The sequence below is a fragment of the Eretmochelys imbricata genome, chromosome 6 (genome assembly GCF_965152235.1).
Source record: "Eretmochelys imbricata isolate rEreImb1 chromosome 6, rEreImb1.hap1, whole genome shotgun sequence".
Classification (NCBI taxonomy): Eukaryota; Metazoa; Chordata; order Testudines; family Cheloniidae; genus Eretmochelys; species Eretmochelys imbricata.
This window is the reverse complement of record NC_135577.1, coordinates 20,625,385-20,646,377: the sequence shown is the minus strand read 5'-3', so window position 1 is coordinate 20,646,377 and position 20,993 is coordinate 20,625,385. Positions and strand designations below refer to the sequence as shown.

Below are 20,993 nucleotides of genomic sequence, written 5' to 3'. Positions count from 1 at the left end.
AAACTGCTTAACTAGACACACCCAGACTTGAATAGTTAGTTAGAGCTTGATAAAGTGTGTCCTAAATCACTGTTCTCACCAGTAAATGTCCGTCGTGGGGCTGAATGCAGCTCCTTTAGGTGTCCATAATGCCACTAAGTTTGTATACTCCATATCTTTTTATTTCCCCCAGCCTCATTGTCTTCTCTGTTCCCAGTCCACAGTGCTAGAAAATAAGTGTTAACGTATGGGACTAAAACTTGCTGTCCCAAAACATAATGTCATGCTACTGCTGCCAAACTGGCCATACAAGATTCTTATCAAATTTTTCTGTTTGTGGATAACACCGAACTGGTTTGAAAGAAATGTGTACTTTTTAAAAAAAATATTCCCATGGACTCTTTTTGTCTAGAAAAGTGTTATGAAGACAACATGGGGTGTATTGGATCCACCTGTGGGAAACACTCGTTTAAATGTGATTAGGTTGATATCCAGCCTTCTACAGACTAACACAAACAATGTGAACTTGGAACTTATGGAGTTGAACAGCATAGGAGTTATATTGGTAAGAATAATTTACTTACACTGTTAAGAGCCTCACACTACCCTCTTCATTTTTATAAAACCACAGAAATTAGATGGCAAAGCCCTGTTAAGATATCACAATATCTGTTTGATTTGTCAGTGCAGATTGTGCCTTAGAGTGTTTTACAGTGAGTCATGTGGTGAGGCTTTCACCACTTTCCTTGTGAGACTATTTCACCATCTGGATTTTGTTACTCTCTTCCTGACAGTAACCAAAAATTTTCCTCAGCTCTGCTTAACCTTTTACTCTTTCGACCTCTATAGACTCTTTAGACATGGTTTTTCTTGCTCCTTGGTGTTTATGCTCTACAGACAGATCTAGATTGCTACCTTATCTTTGCTGTCTCCCCACCCTCAAATTCTTTCAGCCAAACTATGTAAACTTACTTTGCTTTTATTCTTTCTTCCTGAGTCATTCCGTCCTGACCTTAATGTTTTTGTTTTTAATTCCTTTTAAATGTGTCAGCTGTATATAGTGCATTATGTACAGTCCCATCAGTGACAAAAAGGCCTGGTTATCTCCCTGGTCTGAAGTGGTACCTCTCTGTATGCTGGCAAACCTGTGGTTGTTTCGCCACTGTATTGCACTTGAAAACCTGTATCGAGTTGACAGTCCTCTTGCCACATAGATTCTCCCACTGAATGTGTATTTTTGCCCTTATAGTCTAGCCTGCATTTTTTCCAGGTTTACTTTTATTTCCTACTTATGCTTCAACCATTTTATTAGTTGCCATTATTTCTGTCCTCCTTGGCTTTGCATATGCCTCCGTTTTATATAATCTTAATTTGGTATACTGTTTGTAGAATAAGTTGTACTAGTGTAGGATGTAAAATAAAACTAGACCTAAGCCATATAAATGTTCTTCATATTCTGCAGTGGATGCCATTTTAAAATGATTTTGCCACAATGCAAAGTTTACTATGGTATTCCCTATACTTGGAATGGGAAATACCATAAATCTCTTGGTAGGCTTAATTACTGTGCATAGTAACCATCCAGTTTTAATAACACCTCCTTAAGGAAGAGTGTTGCTATTTCCTAAAGACATTTTGAATGATATGTTATGTCACAGTTTAGGGCAACTGCACCTGTATTCACTCTCCATGATCCCTTGAGGGCACCCACTCTAGGCGTCCTCTGCAGTCATATCTCTTGGGCAGAGACCCAGGTCTCCACTCCCTCCTGATTAGGGTTTTTCCAGGCTGCACAGTCCCCTTCTTACACTGTGTGATATTCCTGGCAAGTGCAGATGAATAGTTTGGTCTTTCCTTTATTCAGCTTGGGTCTTTGATCTTCAGGTTCCAGGAACACGTAAACAATGATCATCTCCTCAGGAAGTAGCTTCAAAAGTCTGGGTTTTTTGCATAACTGGATGTGGGAAATTTACGTTCATGTCCTCCTAGAGATTCCCAGGAGAACCACTTAACACTGTATGTCCTAAAAGTCCATTCTTACCTGGCACATTGTTTAATACAGTCGTTTTAAGTTCTTAACACTTCCCAGGGTTCACGTAACATTCTCTTCTCCCTTACCCCCTGCCCCAGGCTATAAAAAATCCTGACCCACAATAATATAAATAATTGGGGAGACTATAGTGGGGTCATATTGGAAGGTGAACTGTTAGGCTGGAGGGAGGTTACCAGTGGGGTTCCTCAGGGATCAGTCTTGGGACCAATCTTATTTAACATTTTTGGCACAAAAAGTGGGAGTGCGCTAATAAAATTTGCCGACGACACAGAGTTGGGAGGTATTGCCAGTACAGAGGAGGACCAGAATGTCCTACAAGAAGATCTGGATTTCCTTAAAAACTGGAGTAATAGAAATAAGATGAAATTTAATAGTGCAAAGTGCAAGGTCATGCACTTAGGGACTAACAAGAACAGTTTTTGCTCTAAGCTGGGGACTTATCAGTTGAAGCGGCGGAGGAGAACGACCTGGATGTATAGGTTCATCACAGGATAAGGCTGGTAAGCCTCATTGGTTGAAACTGTATTACAGAACAGAATTATCAGACACGTAGATGAATACGATTTTGTTGGGGAAGAGTCAACATGGTTTTTGTAAAGGGAAATCATGCTTCACCCATCTACTAGAATTCTTTGAGGATGTCAACAAGCATGTGGACAAGGGTGATCCAGTGAATATAGTGTACTTGGATTTTCAGAAAGCCTTTCACAAATCCCTTATCAAAGGCTCTTAAGCAAAGTAAGCTGTCATGGGATAAGAGGGAAGGTCCTCTGTGGATCAGTAACTGGTTAAAAGATAGCAAGCAAGTGGTGGGAATAAATGATCAGTTTTCAGAATGGAGAGAGGTAAATTGCGGTGTTCCCCAGGGATCTGTACTGGGACCAGTCCTGTTCAACATATTCATAAATGATCTGGAAAAAGGGGTAAACAGTGAGGTGGTAAAATTTTCAGATGATACCCATTACTCAAAATAGGTCCAGTGCAGACTGTGAAGAGTTATAAAAGGATCTCACAAAGCTGGGTGACTGGGCAACAAAATGGCGGATGAAATTCAATGTTGATAAATGCAAAGTAATGCACATTGAATCATAGAATCATAGAATATCAGGGTTGGAAGGGACCCCTGAAGGTCATCTAGTCCAACCCCCTGCTCGAAGCAGGACCAATTCCCAGTTAAATCATCCCAGCCAGGGCTTTGTCAAGCTGACCTTAAAAACTTCCAAGGAAGGAGATTCCACCACCTCCCTAGGCAACGCATTCCAGTGTTTCACCACCCTCTTAGTGAAAAAGTTTTTCCTAATATCCAATCTAAATCTCCCCCACTGCAACTTGAGACCATTACTCCTCGTTCTGTCATCTGTTACCATTGAGAACAGTCTAGAGCCATCCTCTTTGGAACCCCCTTTCAGGTAGTTGAAAGCAGCTATCAAATCCCCCCTCATTCTTCTCTTATGCAGGCTAAACAATCCCAGCTCCCTCAGCCTCTCCTCATAAGTCATGTGTTCTAGACCCCTAATCATTTTTGTTGCCCTTCGCTGGACTCTCTCCAATTTATCCACATCCTTCTTGTAGTGTGGGGCCCAAAACTGGACACAGTACTCCAGATGAGGCCTCACCAATGTCGAATAGAGGGGAACGATCACGTCCCTCGATCTGCTGGCTATGCCCCTACTTATACATCCCAAAATGCCATTGGCCTTCTTGGCAACAAGGGCACACTGCTGACTCATATCCAGCTTCTCGTCCACTGTCACCCCTAGGTCCTTTTCCGCAGAACTGCTGCCTAGCCATTCGGTCCCTAGTCTGTAGCTGTGCATTGGATTCTTCCGTCCTAAGTGCAGGACCCTGCACTTATCCTTATTGAACCTCATCAGATTTCTTTTGGCCCAATCCTCCAATTTGTCTAGGTCCTTCTGTATCCTATCCCTCCCCTCCAGCGTATCTACCACTCCTCCCAGTTTAGTATCGTCCGCAAATTTGCTGAGAGTGCAATCCACACCATCCTCCAGATCATTTATGAAGATATTGAACAAAACCGGCCCCAGGACTGACCCCTGGGGCACTCCACTTGACACCGGCTGCCAACTAGACATGGAGCCATTGATCACTACCCGTTGAGCCCGACAATCTAGCCAGCTTTCTACCCACCCTATAGTGCATTCATCCAGCCCATACTTCCTTAACTTGCTGACAAGAATACTGTGGGAGACCGTGTCAAAAGCTTTGCTAAAGTCAAGAAACAATACATCCACTGCTTTCCCTTCATCCACAGAACCAGTAATCTCATGATAAAAGGCGATTAGATTAGTCAGGCATGACCTTCCCTTGGTGAATCCATGCTGGCTGTTCCTGATCACTTTCCTCTCATGCAAGTACTTCAAGATTGATTCTTTGAGGACCTGCTCCATGATTTTTCCAGGGACTGAGGTGAGGCTGACTGGCCTGTAGTTCCCAGGATCCTCCTTCTTCCCTTTTTTAAAGATTGGCACTACATTAGCCTTTTTCCAGTCATCCGGGACTTCCCCGGTTCGCCACGAGTTTTCAAAGATAATGGCCAATGGCTCTGCAATCACAGCCGCCAATTCCTTCAGCACTCTCGGATGCAACTCGTCCGGCCCCATGGACTTGTGCACGTCCAGCTTTTCTAAATAGTCCCTAACCACCTCTATCTCCACAGAGGGCTGGCCATCTCTTCCCCATTTTGGAAAACATTGGAAAACATAATCCCACCTATACATATAAAATGATGCCGTCTAAATTAGCTGTTACCACTCAAAAAAGAGATCTTGGAGTCGTGGATAGTTCACTGAAAACACCTATTCAGTGTGCAGTGGCAGTCAAAAAAGCTAGCAATGTTGGGAATCATTATGAAAGGAATAGATAATAAGACAGAAAATATCATATTGCCTCTGTATTAATCCATGGTACACCCACTTCTTGAGTACTGCATGTAGATTGGTTGCCCGATCTCAAAAAAGATCTATTGGAATTGGAAAAGGTACAGAAAAGGCAATAAAAATAAGGGATATGGAACAGCTTCCATATGAGGAGAGAGGAATAAGGCTGGGACTTTTCAGCTTGGAAAAGAGCTGACGAAGGGGGGATATGATAGAGGTCTGTGACTGGTATGAAGAAAGTAAATAAGGAAGTGTTATTTACTCCTTCTCATAATGCAAGAACTAGGGGTCACCAAATGAAATTAATAGGCAGCAGGTTTAAAACAAACAAAAGCAAGTATTTCTTCACACAATGCAATGTCAGCCTGCGGAATCCTTTGCCAGAGGCCTGTTGTGAAGGCAAAGACTATAACAGGGGACAAAAAAGGACAAGGTAAATTCATGGAGGGTATGTCTATCAATGACAGGTTTCAGCATAGCAATAGTGTTAGTCTGTATCCGCAAAAAGAATAGGAGTACTTGTGGCACCTTAGAGCCTAACAAATTTGAGCATAAGCTTTCGTGGGCTACAGCCCACTTCATCGGATGCATGCAGTGGAAAATACAGTAGGACGGTTTTATATACATAGAGAACGTGAAACAATGGGTGTTACCATACACACTATAACGAGAATGATCAGTTAAGGTAACCTATTACCAGCAGGAGAGTGGGAAAAAACCCATCACCTTTTGTAGTGATAATCAAGATGGGCCATTTCCAGCTTGATCATCACTACAAAAGGTTGTTTTTTTCTCCCCCCCCTCCTGCTGGTAATAGCTTACCTTAACTGATCACTCTCGTTATAGTGTGTATGGTAACACCCATTGTTTCATGTTCTCTGTGTATATAAAACCGTCGTACTGTATTTTCCACTGCATGCATCCGATGAAGTGGGCTGTAGCCCACGAAAGCTTATGCTCAAATTTGTTAGGCTCTAAGGTGCCACAAGTACTCCTGTTCTTTGTCTATCAATGACTATTGGGCACAATGAACAAGGATGGTGTCCCTAGCCTTCGTTTGCCAGAAGTTGGGAATGCGTGATGGGATGGATCACTTGATGATTACTTCCTTCTGTTCATTCCCTCTGAAGCATCTGGCATTGGCCACTGTCGGACGACAGGATACTGAGCTAGATAGACTATTGGTCTGACCCAATATGGCCGCTTTTATGTTCTTATGATGACTGTGAACTGCCAATGTGCTGCGGCCGTGAAAAAGTCTAATGCAGTGTAGGATCCATCAGGCGAGGTATTTCCAGTAGACCCAGGGAAGTGTTAGTGCTATTATACAAAGTACTGGTGAGACCTCATCTGGAATACTGTGTACAATTTTGGTCTCCCATGTTTGAGAGATTAATTCAAACAGGTGCAAAGAAGGGCTACTAGGATGATCTGAGGAATGGAAAACCTACCTTATGAGACGGGACTCAAAGACTTTGGCTGAGGGGAGATATGATTGCTTTCTCTATATACTTCAGAGGGATAAACACCAGGGAGGGAGAGGAGTTATTTAAGCTAAGCGCCAATGTGGACCTGACAAAAATGGATATAAACTGGCCATCAACAAGCTTAGGCTTGAAATTAGACAAAGGTTTCTAATTTCTCATCTGGAGTACTGTGTCTAGTTTTGGGCCCCACACTACAAGAAGGATGTGGATAAATTGGAGAGAGTCCAGCGAAGGGCAACAAAAATGATTAGGGGTCTGGAACACATGACTTATGAGGAGAGGCTGAGGAAACTGGGATTGTTTAGTCTGCAGAAGAGAAGAATGAGGGGGGATTTGATAGCTGCTTTCAACTACCTGAGAGGTGGTTCCAAAGAGGATGGTTCTAGACTATTCTCAGTGGTAGAAGACGACAAGACAAGGAGTAATGGTCTCAAGTTGCAGTGGGGGAGGTTTAGATTGGGTATTAGGAAAAACTTTTTCACTAGGAGGGTGGTGTAGCACTGGAATGCATTGCCTAGGGAGGTGGTGGAATCTCCTTCCTTAGAAGTTTTTAAGGTCGGGCTTGACAAAGCCCTGGCTGGGATGATTTAATTGGGGATTGGTCCTGCTTTTGAGCAGGGGTTTGGACTAGATGACCTCCTGAGGTCCCTTCCAACCCTGATATTCTATGATTCGATGATTCTAACTGTCAGAGGAGTAAAGTTCTGGAGCAGTCTTCCAAGGGGAGCAGTGGGGGGCAAAAAAACCTGACGGTTATCCAGTCTGAGCTTGATACTTTTATGGAGGGGATGGTATGAGACTGCCTACAATGCGTATAGCTGATCTGTGACTGCTAGTAGCAAACCTCTCCAATGGCTGGTGATGGGATATTAGACTGGGAGGGCTCTGAGTTACTATAGAGACTTCTTTCCCAGGTGGGTGTCTGGTGGGTTTTACCCACATACTCCGGGCCTAACTGATTTGCCATATTTGGGGTCGGGAAGGAATCTTGTCCTGGGTCAGATTGGTAGACCCTGGGGATGTGTTGTCTTCCTCTGCGTCATGGGGCACAGGTTGCTTGTACAATTAAAATAATGTAAATGGTGGATTCAAGTCTTTAAATCATGATTTGAAGACTTCAGTAACTCAGCCAGGGGTTAGGGGTCTATTACCAGAGCGGGTGGGTGAGGTTCTGTGGTCTGCAGTATGCCGGAGGTCAGACTAGATGATCATGATGATCCCTTCTGGCCTTAAAGTCTGAGTATCTTTGGACTCAAGTTACTTACTTTTTATTAAATAACGTTTTTCAGGTATATTGCAGGAAGTTGCCATGTCTGTCTGACATTATAATTTGATTAAAAATTTTATTAAAAAAATCTCAGGTCATTGAGTATTTTTAAGAACTCTCTCATAATTCTGGATGTTGCCAGTGACAGATGCCGTTTTTCTTGTTTCCATATAAGAAACATAATCTGATCTAAATCAGAGACACAGAAAAATTAACATTTAAATGTATATTTTTTCACTATATGCCTTTTTGTGTAGCCAGTACTTGAATATAAAAATATTAAAGTATTATAGGGAATGAAGGGTAGGATTGGAAGTATGGACATCTGAGTTGTCTTTCTGACTCAACTTTTGTCCCTCTATTTCCCTATTTATAAATTGACCAGTACTAATCTACATTATATGGCAACTGTCGGTTGTAAAATTGCTATTTAGGTGCCAAATGTGTGTTGATTGTCTTTCTAAAACAATAAATTATCTATGACATGTACAAAATTTTAAAGTATTTAAGAGATTGCCAGTTACTGTCTGACTTTCTAGATCTACACTGCTGTTTGTTGTGTCCAGTGAAAAGATCTCTGTGTGTGTAATCAAATTCTTTTGAATTTGTCTTGCAGGATATGTTCTTTAAATACACATGGAATAACTTCTTGCATACTCAAGTAGAAGTCTGTATTGCATTAATTCTTGCAAGTCCCCTTGAGAGCACAGAAAATGGCACAATTACAGATCAGGACTCCATTGGGGACAATCTCTTACTGAAACATGTAAGTTTTGCTTTTGTGTACATCTTGACATTGTAAGCCTTGTTCTTCACTATTGTAGCCCTTTCTCTTTCTAGTGGAAGTTAAACGTTGGCTTATTAAATAGAGGCATGGAATTAAAAAAAAAAAAAAAAGAGAGAGAAAAAAAAAGATTTAGTGACTACCCATGCTGAAGGCATAGTTTTGTTGATGCGTGGTAGATTGCTCTCCAGTCTGCTAGGGGCTGGGAGGGCTGCAGCAGTAGCTCATCCATCCCTAGGATGAGACTGATGTGTGGGATAGCTGGTGTCTTAGGTCTGTCTGAAGAGGAATCCCCTTAACTTAAGAGTGGATTTGAGTAGCTCTAAAGAGAATCCTTTCTGGTTTGGTGGGAGGCTTGTAAATGTATGATTAGGGTAATCTTGATGTTCCGGATTATTTATTTTGTCATCCATGAAAATAGATTTTTCTGAATATAGTTCATAGTTCACTTAGGGACAGATTTTCAAAAATGTTCAGCACTCAGCAGATTGTGTTGAAAGTAAAGGGACCTGAACACTTATTTAGGTGCCTAAATAGGAGTTGTAGGGTGCTGATCTCAAGAATTTTGGTCTTTAATACAGTGAAAAAGGCTTAATACACTTGGAGTATTGTTGTATGAATTTAAAAAAACATGTTGTGATCTAATCTTTTTCTGAAACTAATTGCTACTTCTATTTGAAATTATCTTAATATGTGCTACTTAACACTTCTAGAAACACTAAGCAAACACTTTTTCTTAATAGCTTTTTCTTAAGTGCCAATTAGTGGAACGAATACTTGAAGCATGGGAAGTGAATGAGAAGAAACAGTGAGTAACAAAGCCTTTACTCCTTTCCCAGAAATTGAAGTGCTACATTAGACTTGATGTAACATACAAGTGCATGATCAGTTTAGAATTGAGCCTGCTACAGTAGAAGCTTTGTTATCCAGCATGTTGGGGAAAAGGGGGGTGTTGGTAAGTCAAAAATTCTGGTTAACTAAGAGGGAGGGAGTTTGGGTGCAGGAAGGGGCTCAGAGCTGGGGGTTAGGGTGTGGGTAGTGGTGTTTGTGAGGCTGGATCCGGGTGGCACTCACCTCTGGTAGCTTCCTGCAAGAGGTGACATCCCGGCCGGTCCTAGTCGGAGGCGCAGCCAGGTGACTCTACATACTGCCTACATCCGCAGGTGCTGCCCCGCAGCTCCAGTTGGCTGCAGTTTCTGACCAATGGGACCTACGGAGCAAGCGCTCTGGGTGGGGCGGAGGCCGTGCGCAGAGCTACCTAGCAGAGCCTCTGTCTAAGAGCAGCAGGGACATGTTGCTGCTTGCGGGGAGCTGCCAGAGGTGAGCGCTGCCTGGATCCAGCAGCCTGCACCCCCTCCCGTGCGCCAGCCCCCTGTCCTGAGCCCCCTCCCGCACCCAAACTCTCTCTTAGAGCCTGTGCCCTTCAACCTCTCCCGCACTCCAAACCCCTTGTGGCCATTCCTCCGCCTAGGAACAGCAGGGACATGTTGCTGCTTCCAGGGAGCCACACGGAGCCAGGTAGGGAGTCTGCTGGCCTCGCACCAACTGGACTATAAACCAGACTTTCAATGAAGATCAGAAATGCTGGTTTATAGAGCTTTCCGGTTGGTAAAGTGATGGATAACACAGCTTTTACTGTAATGTGTTTCCCCCCTCACCTTAAAACAAAATTTACAAGAGGCATAAACAAACATGGAATATGTTGAACATGCTTTCCTCCTTTTGTCAGTAGGTGTGAGGTGTATATCTTTTGAACATAAATAAAAATACAAGTTAAGCTGGTAAAATAACTTGGGCAAGGAAGCACACTGACATTTGGATTACAGCTTCTGTTGGTCTTTAATTTTCTGATTTCAATTCCTTACACTTTTCTTCCCATGGAAATGTCTTTGAAGTTTTTTTTTTCTTTTTTTTTGTGTGTGGCCATAATGTCCTCAGATGTCTAGTCACTGGGCTGAAAATTAAACTGGTGCTGTACTTATTGTTCTGTGCCAGGTATCTGGTATGGACCATACTTATAACTTAACTGGGCAACTGACTCTAGTCATCCTTAAGTTTAGCAGCATACTGTAAATTTGAGGGGAAAGTGAATCCTAGTTTAAATGCTTTTTAGCTGTTTGAGGGAGGGCATGTTATATACTTAATGTTTGACAGCTATCCTGTTGCAGCAAGTTAAAAAGAGGAAGCCTAACTCTGTCCTCCTCAGCAAAATAATATTGTATTCTGAAAGGACTTATTTTGGGTGAAATTAGCCAAAAGCTTTAGGTGCATAAGGCCCTATCCACAGCTGTTGGCTGCTATTGTTGCTAACAGGATTCTAGCACTCTTTCCTTGACCACTGTGGACCTCTGTTTTATTAGGTGCCTCTTCATTTTAAAAATCCAGCCTCAGAAATTGAGGCACGACTGTCAGTTATTTAAAAATACAATAAATCAACTCTCAGAATATACAGCAACCCCAAAACATATGCTGGATATGGTGTAAAATATCTCTGACATGTTCATGGTGCAGTTGTGCCCTCTCAGCATAGGCAAAATTAAATAATACATGTGAGTTTGTGTCAGATTCTGTTGTCAGATAGCTGATGGAATATTCTCCAAGTGATGGTCCCTATATGTGTTCCACTGTGGGTGTGCACGTGCTCTGTGTACCTGAGACTGAAAGACTCTTGCTAGTAGTGTTCATTGCTCTGAACCTGGGCCCTTCTCCTCAATCTCCAAACTGAGGGCATAAGAGTCAGTGGGAACAAACCACCTCTCCAATTCCTTTCTGCTGCCTACCATCTGAAATGGAACCTCTTTGGTGTCTGCAGTGCTAGCTAGCTTCTTCTGAGTCTAACTGTAATTACCTGTAAAAAGCTTTTAAATACATTTCAGATAGCTTCTATAGTTTTAGTAGTTAGTGCGTTGGGGGTCTCCCTTTATCCAGACCCGTCCTCCCATACAGGGTGACTAGTATGCCCAAGATCTTGGGATTCATGAATTGCCTTTGGGCTTTCCTAGTCAGTGACAACCACCTTCAGTGACAACCACCTTAAGAGCCTCTATGGCCTTGAGGAAACCCCCATCCCCTCATAGTGCAGCATTTGTTGATCCTTCCCAGACTGAGCCTGTTGGTCCCATAAGTATAGGGTTTGGAAATTCCGAACAGATCATGGTGTGAGACCTTGGCCCAACTCTGGTCCATCAGACCCTCTTGTACATCAGAAAGAGGTACTGAGAAGTTCCCTTCCTGGCACTGTGACCTCCAGGTCTGGGCTTGATAGGAGTAGAGTGAAGGATTCCTCCAAACAGAGGCCCTCTAACAAGAAACAAGAGAGATCCCCTTCCAGGTCTTCATCCAAAAAGAGGGCCTCTTCAGCCACTTCCAAGTTGGGTGAGAGGCCATGCACTGGTACAGGAGTGTCAAGATCTCACAAGGAGAGTGGTACCATTCTCCCAGCTCTGGGCAAAAGCACCCTGAAACCAGCACTATGTGTAGGAGCGGGGCCATCCCTGGCATTGGCAAGAGAAAAACAAAAGTGGGTACCTCCTACACAGACAATACCATCACACAGTTATAATGAGTCATTGGTACCAAAGACTGCAATGAGACCGATGCTCTCAGTACCACAAAAAGAAGGGAGCCCATCCCACTCCCTTGAGTCTAGGGCTAGGTAAATGCTGCCCTGAGGTCATGGCCATCTTCACTAACCTGGAATCCCTGTTCCTGTCAAAACGGATCCTGAGCAGTGAGATCTCCGCACTACTGGTCCAGGGCATGCAGGAAAGGGAGTGTCGCTCACTAATACCATCTACGAGATGGGGTGTAAGAATCCCAGGATCAACAGCACCGCCCATGGATTTTGAATCTGCTGCCTCATCTGATGAGTTGAATGTTAGGGGGACAGTGTCATCACTGAGACAAGGGGTCATTCCAGAAAGTGTATCCAGAGTCTCTTGGACATAGTCCAGATCTCATAAGAGATTGTGCACCTCAGAACCAATGGTACCCTACTCCATGGAGACCATCCCAATTCCCGTTTGTCTCCTCACATTGGCCTTACTGGGATCCATACACATGACATCCTGAATTCTAACAGTACCACAGGGAATCCAGACAGCCCTCCCTTTGCAGAGACGTTCCTTAATCTCAAGAACTAATGGAGGGAAGAGGAGGAACCACCAGCTCAAATGGGGTTGGAATTTTCAAGTGCAGGCGAGGTGGTTCCTGTGACCACATCGTTACCACTTGACTACAGGCAATTTAAAGACCAACTGAGGAGGACAACTGACAGACCTTTCCACATGTTCCACTTTTACCTCAGGTTTTGAGGAATATGAAGCAACAGGGAATATCAGTGATGTTGATTTGCTCCCAGATGGCCCAGGCAATTCTGGTTTCCCAGCATTCATCAGATATCAGGATACCCATGTATCCATATTCAACTCTTCCCAGACCTGTTGACCAAGGACAGAGGCAAGATCAGACATCCTACTTCAGCATCCCTCACCTGATTAGCCTGGTATTTGGATGGACAACAAACCTAGAAAAGGCATGTTCAGAAGCAGTACAATCTGTCCATAACAATAGTAGGAAGGATTCCATAAAAGTGCTACACAGCAAAGTGGGAAGGGGTTTTTCTGCTTGGCACCAACTTTGTCTAATAACCCCAGAGGATGCCAACATCTGTGTCATTTTGAACTACCTTTTCTCCTTAAAGACTTCAGAAGTATCTCTTAGCTCCACGTGGATGCACTTAGCACCTATCAACACCTGTCACCCTCTGGAGAAAACCAGAGGGGTGAAGAATGTTTTCTAAAATATAGTGTTGGTGTTTGAACCTTTCCTCTGATAACAAAACTTACCCTGACTGGGACCTCAATCTAGTCCTGTCAGCATTAACAAAGACTGTTTGAACCCTTGGCATCATGTTCATCTGTCGATGAAGGTTGCCTTTCTGGTTGATATCACCTCCGCCAGAGGAGTAGATAAGCTGGGGGCTCTCATGGCTGATCTGCCTTACACTTTCTTCTACAGAGACAACATTTCACTGAGCTTACATCAAAAATTCACCTCCAAGGTAATCTGAGTTCCATCTAAATCAGAATATTCACTTATCTATTTTCTTTCCAAAGCCTCATGGCACCAGTGAAGGATAGGAGACTTCACTCTGGACATCTGTTGGACCTTGGCTTTCTACCTACAAAGGATAAAATGCTATTTAAATCCTTTGTGGAATGTAAGGGAGAGGAAGTAATCTCCTCTGACCCTTTCCAAATGGATTTTGGGCTGCGTCCTTCTTTGAGTTAATGATGCTCTTTCTCCACCATCGTGTGAGGACTCAGTCCGCTAAAGCTGAGGCTGCATCAGTAGGTTCACTTCAAGACATTCCTCAAAACCTGTAAACCGACTATGTGGGGCTCTGTTAGCACCTTTACAAGACATTACATCCTGGTGCAAGCTCCTTCATCCGATCCATCCTTCATCCGAGCAGTCCTCTGATTGGTGGTGCAGCAGATCTCCTTCACCCCTCCTCCTCAATCAGTAAAGCTTGTTAGTCATCCACAGGAATTACACACACAGACCATTACTTGAAGGAATGTTACCTACCTTGTGTATATATATTGGAGTTCTTCAAGGTGTGCGGTTCCTATCTGTGTTCCTCAACTGCCCTCCTTCCGCTCTGTGAAACCTTAGGGCTATTTGTGGTAGAAGTGGTTGGTCTGTACCACCACTTATGTTCTCAGTTCATGGCTCGAGAAGGAAAAGGGCACAAGCACAGATCAATGGATGCAGCTGGCAAGAATCTTCTAGTGTTTGACTCATGGAGCGCATGCATACCAGCAGTGGAATACAGGTAGAGATCCATATTTTGAAGAACTGAGTTACTGTACAAGCTAAGGTTTCAGAGTAGCAGCTGTGTTAGTCTGTATTTGCAAAAAGAAAAGGAGTACTTGTGGCACCTTAGAGACTAACCAATTTATTTGAGCATAAGCTTTCGTGAGCTACAGTTCACTTCATCAGATGCATCCAATGAAGTGAGCTGTAGCTCACGAAATCTTATGCTCAAATAAATTGGTTAGTCTCTAAGGTGCCACAAGTACTCCTTTTCTTTGTACAAGCTAAGTAACTTTTCATTCTCTGTATAGCTTGACTAGTACAAACCTTGAGGGGGGGATCGCTGCTCACTCTGCTGACCCAAGGAGATCCTGTTAGCAAAAGGGCCTTTGTGGTCTGTTTTTTAAACAGGTTGGGCCATGTGTGGACCTCCTATTACCTTCCATGTAATTGAAATGAAAAGAGCAATATTGAAACAAGAATTGGGTGTTGTGGGAAAAGGATCTTAAATTATTGACAGTAACTGCAGAAATTGTAAAAAGTCAGGTTAAATGGGAAGAGTAGCCCATAAAAATTCGCATCTAAAACCAGAGCATGATACAGTTTAACAGTAATTCTGCAAAGATCTTGGTGTGCTTTGTTGGACAGTGTTGTTGACACTGAACTCTCATGAGGAAGAAGTATAGAAAATAACTCCCTACAGATCTACTAACCTCAAGCTCCCATTAAAAGATGTGCAGACGTTCTCAAAGATGAACCAGTGTTTAGAACGCAGGCCAGTTCTCTGACTTTCATATAGCAGCTTGATAGCTGTGGCTGGTAACCTACTACAGTAAAGAACTTGGAACGCATGGAAGTGACTCCTATTTGTAAGAAATATGCAGACCCATCTTTAACTCCTCTTGCACACTGTAGTAAATGTAACTAAAGAATCCAAGTTTGTTTGTTTTTGTTCCTTAGTACATTTTTTCTAAGGATTATTAAAATTTGGGAGCCTAATGTGAGATTTACATTACTTGACAGGTCACAAACTAATATTACACAATATTTAAATAGCACAAAAATTATGCCTGACGCTTTTTGGACAAGGACCTTCAAGAGCTTACAATCTAAACTTCACATGAGTTGTTTTGGGGGAGGGGATGTACTATAAAGCAAAATTACTGAGAGGCTGTTCTTGGCATGGTTCTTTAACTTTTACAATCTTTTTGTCTTTATAATAGAATATAGTCTCTCATTTTCTGATGTTGAATCCATATTTTTTCTCCTTTCACTGTTTTTATTCCTGGTCAAATGCTCTGGTCCTGTGGAGTCTGCCTCTCTTCTTGGTATAGACAAAAATGAAAGAGACCAGCTATTACATAGGTTTTCATACCATGCCCATTTCTGTGATATCCAAATACTTCCAAAGCCACAATAGGAAGTAATACCTCTAACTGCCAAAATAGACCATGATTTAAATGGGGAGAGAAACTGCTGGTCATTTCTGTGCCTCATATATAGACAGTTAAGGATAACAAGTCATCTGTTATGCTAACTTTATAAATGGTTTAGGCTGACAGGTGTACTGTAGGAGTGAGGGAGAGGGAGGAAATGGTAATAAACAAAAAAGCAGTCACTCACTTCAGGCCTTCAGTCTTTTTAATTACTAACCCCCCCCCCCAAAAAAAAAACAAAAAAAAAAAACAATTTCTAAACCCTGAGCAGACATCACAGAAGGAACAATCACTCATGTAGGATTTATAGAGCACCAGCTAGAAAGGGGGAGGTAAAACAATAAGCCAAACAATGTTTACTTGTGAGGGCATTCTGTGCCAAAATATTAAAAATTCTGCTCCAAAAAAATTGAAATTATGTGCATGATATTTTAAAACACTGCAAAATTCTTCAAATTTTATTTGTCAAATAAATGTGGAGGCTCCAGCATGGCATTGGGGAGCATAGGTCACTGGCTGCACAGAGGTGGGAAATCACTGTGCAGCTCCCCCTCCACCCCATCCCAGACACGGACTCAGCGGTGAGGCTGCACCCAGTCCTGACACAATGCAAGGACGGTGCCTGCCCCAGAAACACCCCAGAGCCCTGCCCCTCTATGCTCAGTTGGGTGTCGGGGTGCGGAGGGGATCTGGATGCGTATGGGGGGGTTCTGGGTGCAATAGTAATGGGATGCTGCAGGGGATCCAGGTGATGGTGGTTGAAGCTCGGTGGGTTCTTGGTGTGGGAGGCTCATTGGCGGGGGGGGGATGTCCAGATGCTCAGGGAGTGGGGCTCAGTGGGCGGGGAGGGATTGAGGTGCAACAGGTTCGGGCTTAGTGGGGTGGAGATCTGAGTGTGGGTGGCTCAGGGTGGTCCAGGTGCAGGGGGAGTGGGGCTCATCTGGAGGGTTCTGAGTGCAGGGGGTGGTGGGGTGAGGCTCGGCAGGAGGGTCTGGGTATGAGGGGGTCTGGATGCACAAGGGTAGGGCGGATGGGAAGCAGCTCCCTGTATAGAGTTCCTTCCCCCTGCAGCTGAGGAGCGATGGGTGCAGGAAGTAGGGGGAAATAGGGCAGAGCTCCCTGCAGAGCTGCAGAGTTTGCAGAGCTCCCTGCAGCTGGGAAAGAAGTTTGAGGGGGGGTTGGCGGGGGTAGGCCTGACCTTGCCCCGGATGCCGTGCAGGGGAAGAGGAAGTCCCTTCCTCCCTAGCCTAGCCCGGACTAGCAGCTGAGCCTGCACATGTTAGGAGTCACCAGCCGAGTCTTCCTCGGTTCCACGTCCTGCTCCACAGTGATTTACCTCTCTGCCAGCTGCCCTGGGCACCCAAAACGTACTGCTAGGAAGGGTTGCATGACCGCTCCTGTGGCTTTCCTTTGCTTCCCCATCAGAAAGTAATTGCTCAAGGAGGTTCTGCTTGATGGCTGTTTTTCTCCATTGATGGGCTTGTCTTGCCTCTCTAAATATAGTAACTGACAACACTCCATGTGGATCTTGGTGCTTTAATCAATTAACTTTAAAAGCAAGACCAAATTAGTTTTAAAATTGGATTGAATTGTAGCTAAAAGACTTATGAGAACATCTAGTCTTGGTTCTTATTGTGGGTTGGGAAGGTGAAATATTCACTATAATCAGGTTTGATTCATGATATCAAGGAAGGGCAACTATTAGAGACTTCGATAAAAGTAACTCTTAATAAGCTAATATTAAAATGGGGTTGCGACCCACTTTGGGGTCCCAACCCATAGTTTGAGAATCCCTGCATTAAGCTATTTTGAATTAAGGCCACTTCATTTCTGAATGTGTGTCCACACGAGTTTAATGCAGTCTTTCAAACAGGGCTATGTTAATGGGAACTATGTATCTTTTAGTTTGTGCCAGCAGTGTCCATGTGGGGCAATTAGAGCATAACATTTTGGTGTACTTTGCAGTTCTCACACACCTCCATAGTGTGCATTGTGGCACAGTCCTTAATTCTTTAAACAAAACTGAATTACGGTCACTTTAATTCTCCATGAGTTTCCACATGGGTTTAATGCATTTTAACTAATCCATTTTAATACTTTTAGTTAATTTGGATTAATTTTCCTTAGTGTCCCTGTGTAGACAAGCTCTTTGTGCAAGATATGGATGCTAAGTTTTCTTTCTCTTGAGCTGCCCATCTAGTTGCTTTTATAACTGAGAAGTTCATTTGAACAGCAGACTGTATGCCTGCCTGCCCGCCCACCCAACCAGGCAAGTGGTTCCTTAACCCAATCCTGCTTTTAAACCTCAACTTCAAGATTGACCAGGCTGAGGACAGATATTCCTGTCCTGCAACCAGCTGCTGGTGTTTGGCAGTGCAGCTCAGATCTAGATGTTTCTCTCACTTTCAGTTTCTCAAGGCTAGGTCAGCTCTAGCTAGTCAAAACTGTTGTCCTTCAGCACTACAAGGTGCCATTCTGGGAGCTGCTATTTCCAGTTCCTTGTCAGGCATGTTAGCCTTGGTAGCAGAACACTTTGGACAAAGACCTAGGAATTTCTAGTAATGTCCTGAATGCCATTCTCAAACTACAGTCGCAAATAATCTGGTAGACGTTTGTTAGACTTTGTTTTAGACTAGCCCTGAGACAGAATTTACAAAATCCAGGAATATTTTATTGTAGCCTGAATTAATGAATTGTCTTACCACTGTTAGAGGCTCAAAACTCCCCTTCTGGAATATTTTGAAGTATTAAGTGAAAAGTGTTAGTTTTCAGGAAAGGTGTCTGAACGTCCTAAGTGAGGTAGGTTCTTCAAACCTGTTAGCAGATTCGATCTAATATTAAATTGATTTTCTTATGCTGAGCATACTAACTTCCCTCAAAAGTATGTAGAAGCGGGAGACTGACTTGATGACGAAGCATGCTTTTCTTTCTTTATGGATAGCTTTATGCATTTTAAATACAGTTCAGAGAGGGAGTTGCTCTCAGTGTTTTAGCAGCCAAAAAAAAGTTTTGGTTTGAAGTATACACTACTTATTCTCCTTACGAGTATTTAAAGTACTTTGCTTCCTCGCTTGTCTGGTATAACTTTGTGTGTTGCTTCCTTGGATTTATAGGCTTAGCATTCCATAACTACAAAATACTTCAACAGCCAGCTGTTTGGGAAGATGAACATTTGAACTTCTCTTTTTCAGGGCTGAAGGAGGAAGGCGGCATGGTTATATGGGTCATTTAACAAGGATAGCTAACTGTATTGTGCACAGTACTGATAAGGGGCCAAACAGCACACTAGTACAGCAGCTTATTAAAGGTAATATTAAACTTCCGCAGGTTTGTTTCACCTTTTCTGTTAGTTGGATTTGTAGAATTAAATCATGCTAGGAATTTAAACGGCAGCTTTTAATAGGGGCTTTCTTTCCAAAAGCTGTTTGTCCAAGGGGAAGAAGCAATTTCTTACTTTTTGTGTAAGTCCAGGTAACCTATTAAATTAGGATACTCTTAAATATGACTTGCTCTCCCCAAACTTAGTGAGGCAGTGCCATGGCTGCTTCAAATAAATGTGAGTGGGGGTTGCCTGCTAAATTCCCTGTAAGCTACGTGGCCTCGCAGCAGCCTATTCAGCACTGTGCAGGTGCTCAGGAAACCCAGCCCTGGCCCGGACCTGCTGCGGCCAGGGTTCAGGTGCCTCTCCCCAAACCTGGCCACAGCCGGGGAGAGGTGCCTGGCCCCCACCTAGCCTGGCCCCCCCCGACCTGCTATGGCCGGGGGACAGGTGCCTGGCCCCCCCCCGACCTGCTGCCGAGAGAGCTGGGGGGAATCCTCTCTCCCTGCCGTAACCCCAGGGCAGCCTGCACCCCAAACCCCTCATCCCCTGCCCCACCCCAGAGCCCTCATACCCCGCCACCCCAACCCTGCCCCAGCCCTGAGCCCCTCATTTCCAGCCCCATCCCAAAGCCTGCACCCCCAGCTGGAGCCCTCACACCCTTTCACCCCAACCCACTGCCCCAGCCCTGAACCCCCTCCCACACTCCGAACCCCTCAGCCCCACCCCCACCATGTGAATTTTGTTATGTGCACCAATATGGAGGTGATGTGTTACATATCACCTCCATATTGGTTCATATAACAAAATTCATTCTGCATGTGTGGGAAAAATTAGAGGGAACATTGGTGGCCTGCCCTAATGAAAACTACGCAGAGTCAAGCATCTTCTTTCTGGAGAATGTCTTATTTACAAAGGTACTTCTAGAATAATCTCTCCAGCATAGGCCTTCTCAGTCTCAGCTGTCCCTTGTGTTGTTTCTTGCAGTGTTAATCTTCCCCAAGTCCTCACGTGCTCAAGGTTACTCCCACATTCCTTATACTCATGTACAGTTACAGGTTTACTGCATCAGTGAGCCATTGAGATTGTCATCTAATAGACTGGCAATGTCTGCCTGAAAACCACACCTTGTTAGCATAACCAGTGCCTGAGAATTTGCAATTGTATGTGTAGCATAACATTTTCTGCAATGATTTTTGCAAGTTTAACTTTGGGAGCTGTGAAGAGAGTGAAAACTAACTGCCTTGAGTGACATTGGTACTAAAACTTTTTTCCTCCATTTTACTCTAGAGCTTCCAGATGATGTCAGGGAGCGATGGGAGACGTTCTGTACAAACTCCTTAGGAGAAACTAACAAAAGGAACACAGTGGATCTAGTAGGTTTTGTAAGATGAAGTTTGAAAAGTTACTGTTGTTATAAGGGCATCCTGTTCCTTTCCCATGTGTCAAGGATACAGTTGCACTGCAGCCTTTTCGGCCATCATGCTTCTAAGACAGAATGTCAACAAACCTCTCAAGTAGCTGCACTGTGGAATTGGCACCTCCCTGGCTTCCTTTGCAAATATGGCTGCCTTATTGGCAATTTAATCTGGTTTTGCAAGGGTGTTTGCAGTTGGGCTCATATTGTATTGCACCTCACTCTTAAAGTACCACCCAACAGGAAGATGTCACTTTGGGATCTTTGCAAGTCCAAAACTGCTTGAAAAATTGAGACTATAAAATTGCTGAAGCTGGGGTTTTTCATATACAGTATGTAAGCAAACCTACGTACAGTTAGTGAAACTGCTTCCTGCATCATTGAATGATGCACACAAATACCTACCTCACTTTTAATGAAGAAATACAATTTTGTCTTGATTAGAGTCCTGTCATGACTATTCTGTTTTGCACGGAGTGACTCAGAGATTACATTGGCCTTCTAAAGGCTAAACACCTCTAATTGTGAGGTGCA

The 20,993-nt window shown here is 43.6% G+C and overlaps 1 protein-coding gene across 5 annotated transcripts in view; it reads left to right on the top strand.

Moving 5' to 3' along the window:
- PPP6R3 (protein phosphatase 6 regulatory subunit 3) overlaps nucleotides 1-20,993 on the top strand; it is a 137,907-nt gene that overhangs the window by 76,798 nt on the left and 40,116 nt on the right. For all 5 annotated transcript variants that reach the window (XM_077818180.1, XM_077818182.1, XM_077818181.1 and 2 more), the window contains 5 exons: nucleotides 392-544; nucleotides 8,300-8,449; nucleotides 9,211-9,275; nucleotides 18,915-19,030; nucleotides 20,333-20,418. In XM_077818180.1, the coding sequence (XP_077674306.1) occupies nucleotides 392-544; nucleotides 8,300-8,449; nucleotides 9,211-9,275; nucleotides 18,915-19,030; nucleotides 20,333-20,418 (570 nt within the window). The remainder of the gene's footprint in view (nucleotides 1-391; nucleotides 545-8,299; nucleotides 8,450-9,210; nucleotides 9,276-18,914; nucleotides 19,031-20,332; nucleotides 20,419-20,993) is intronic.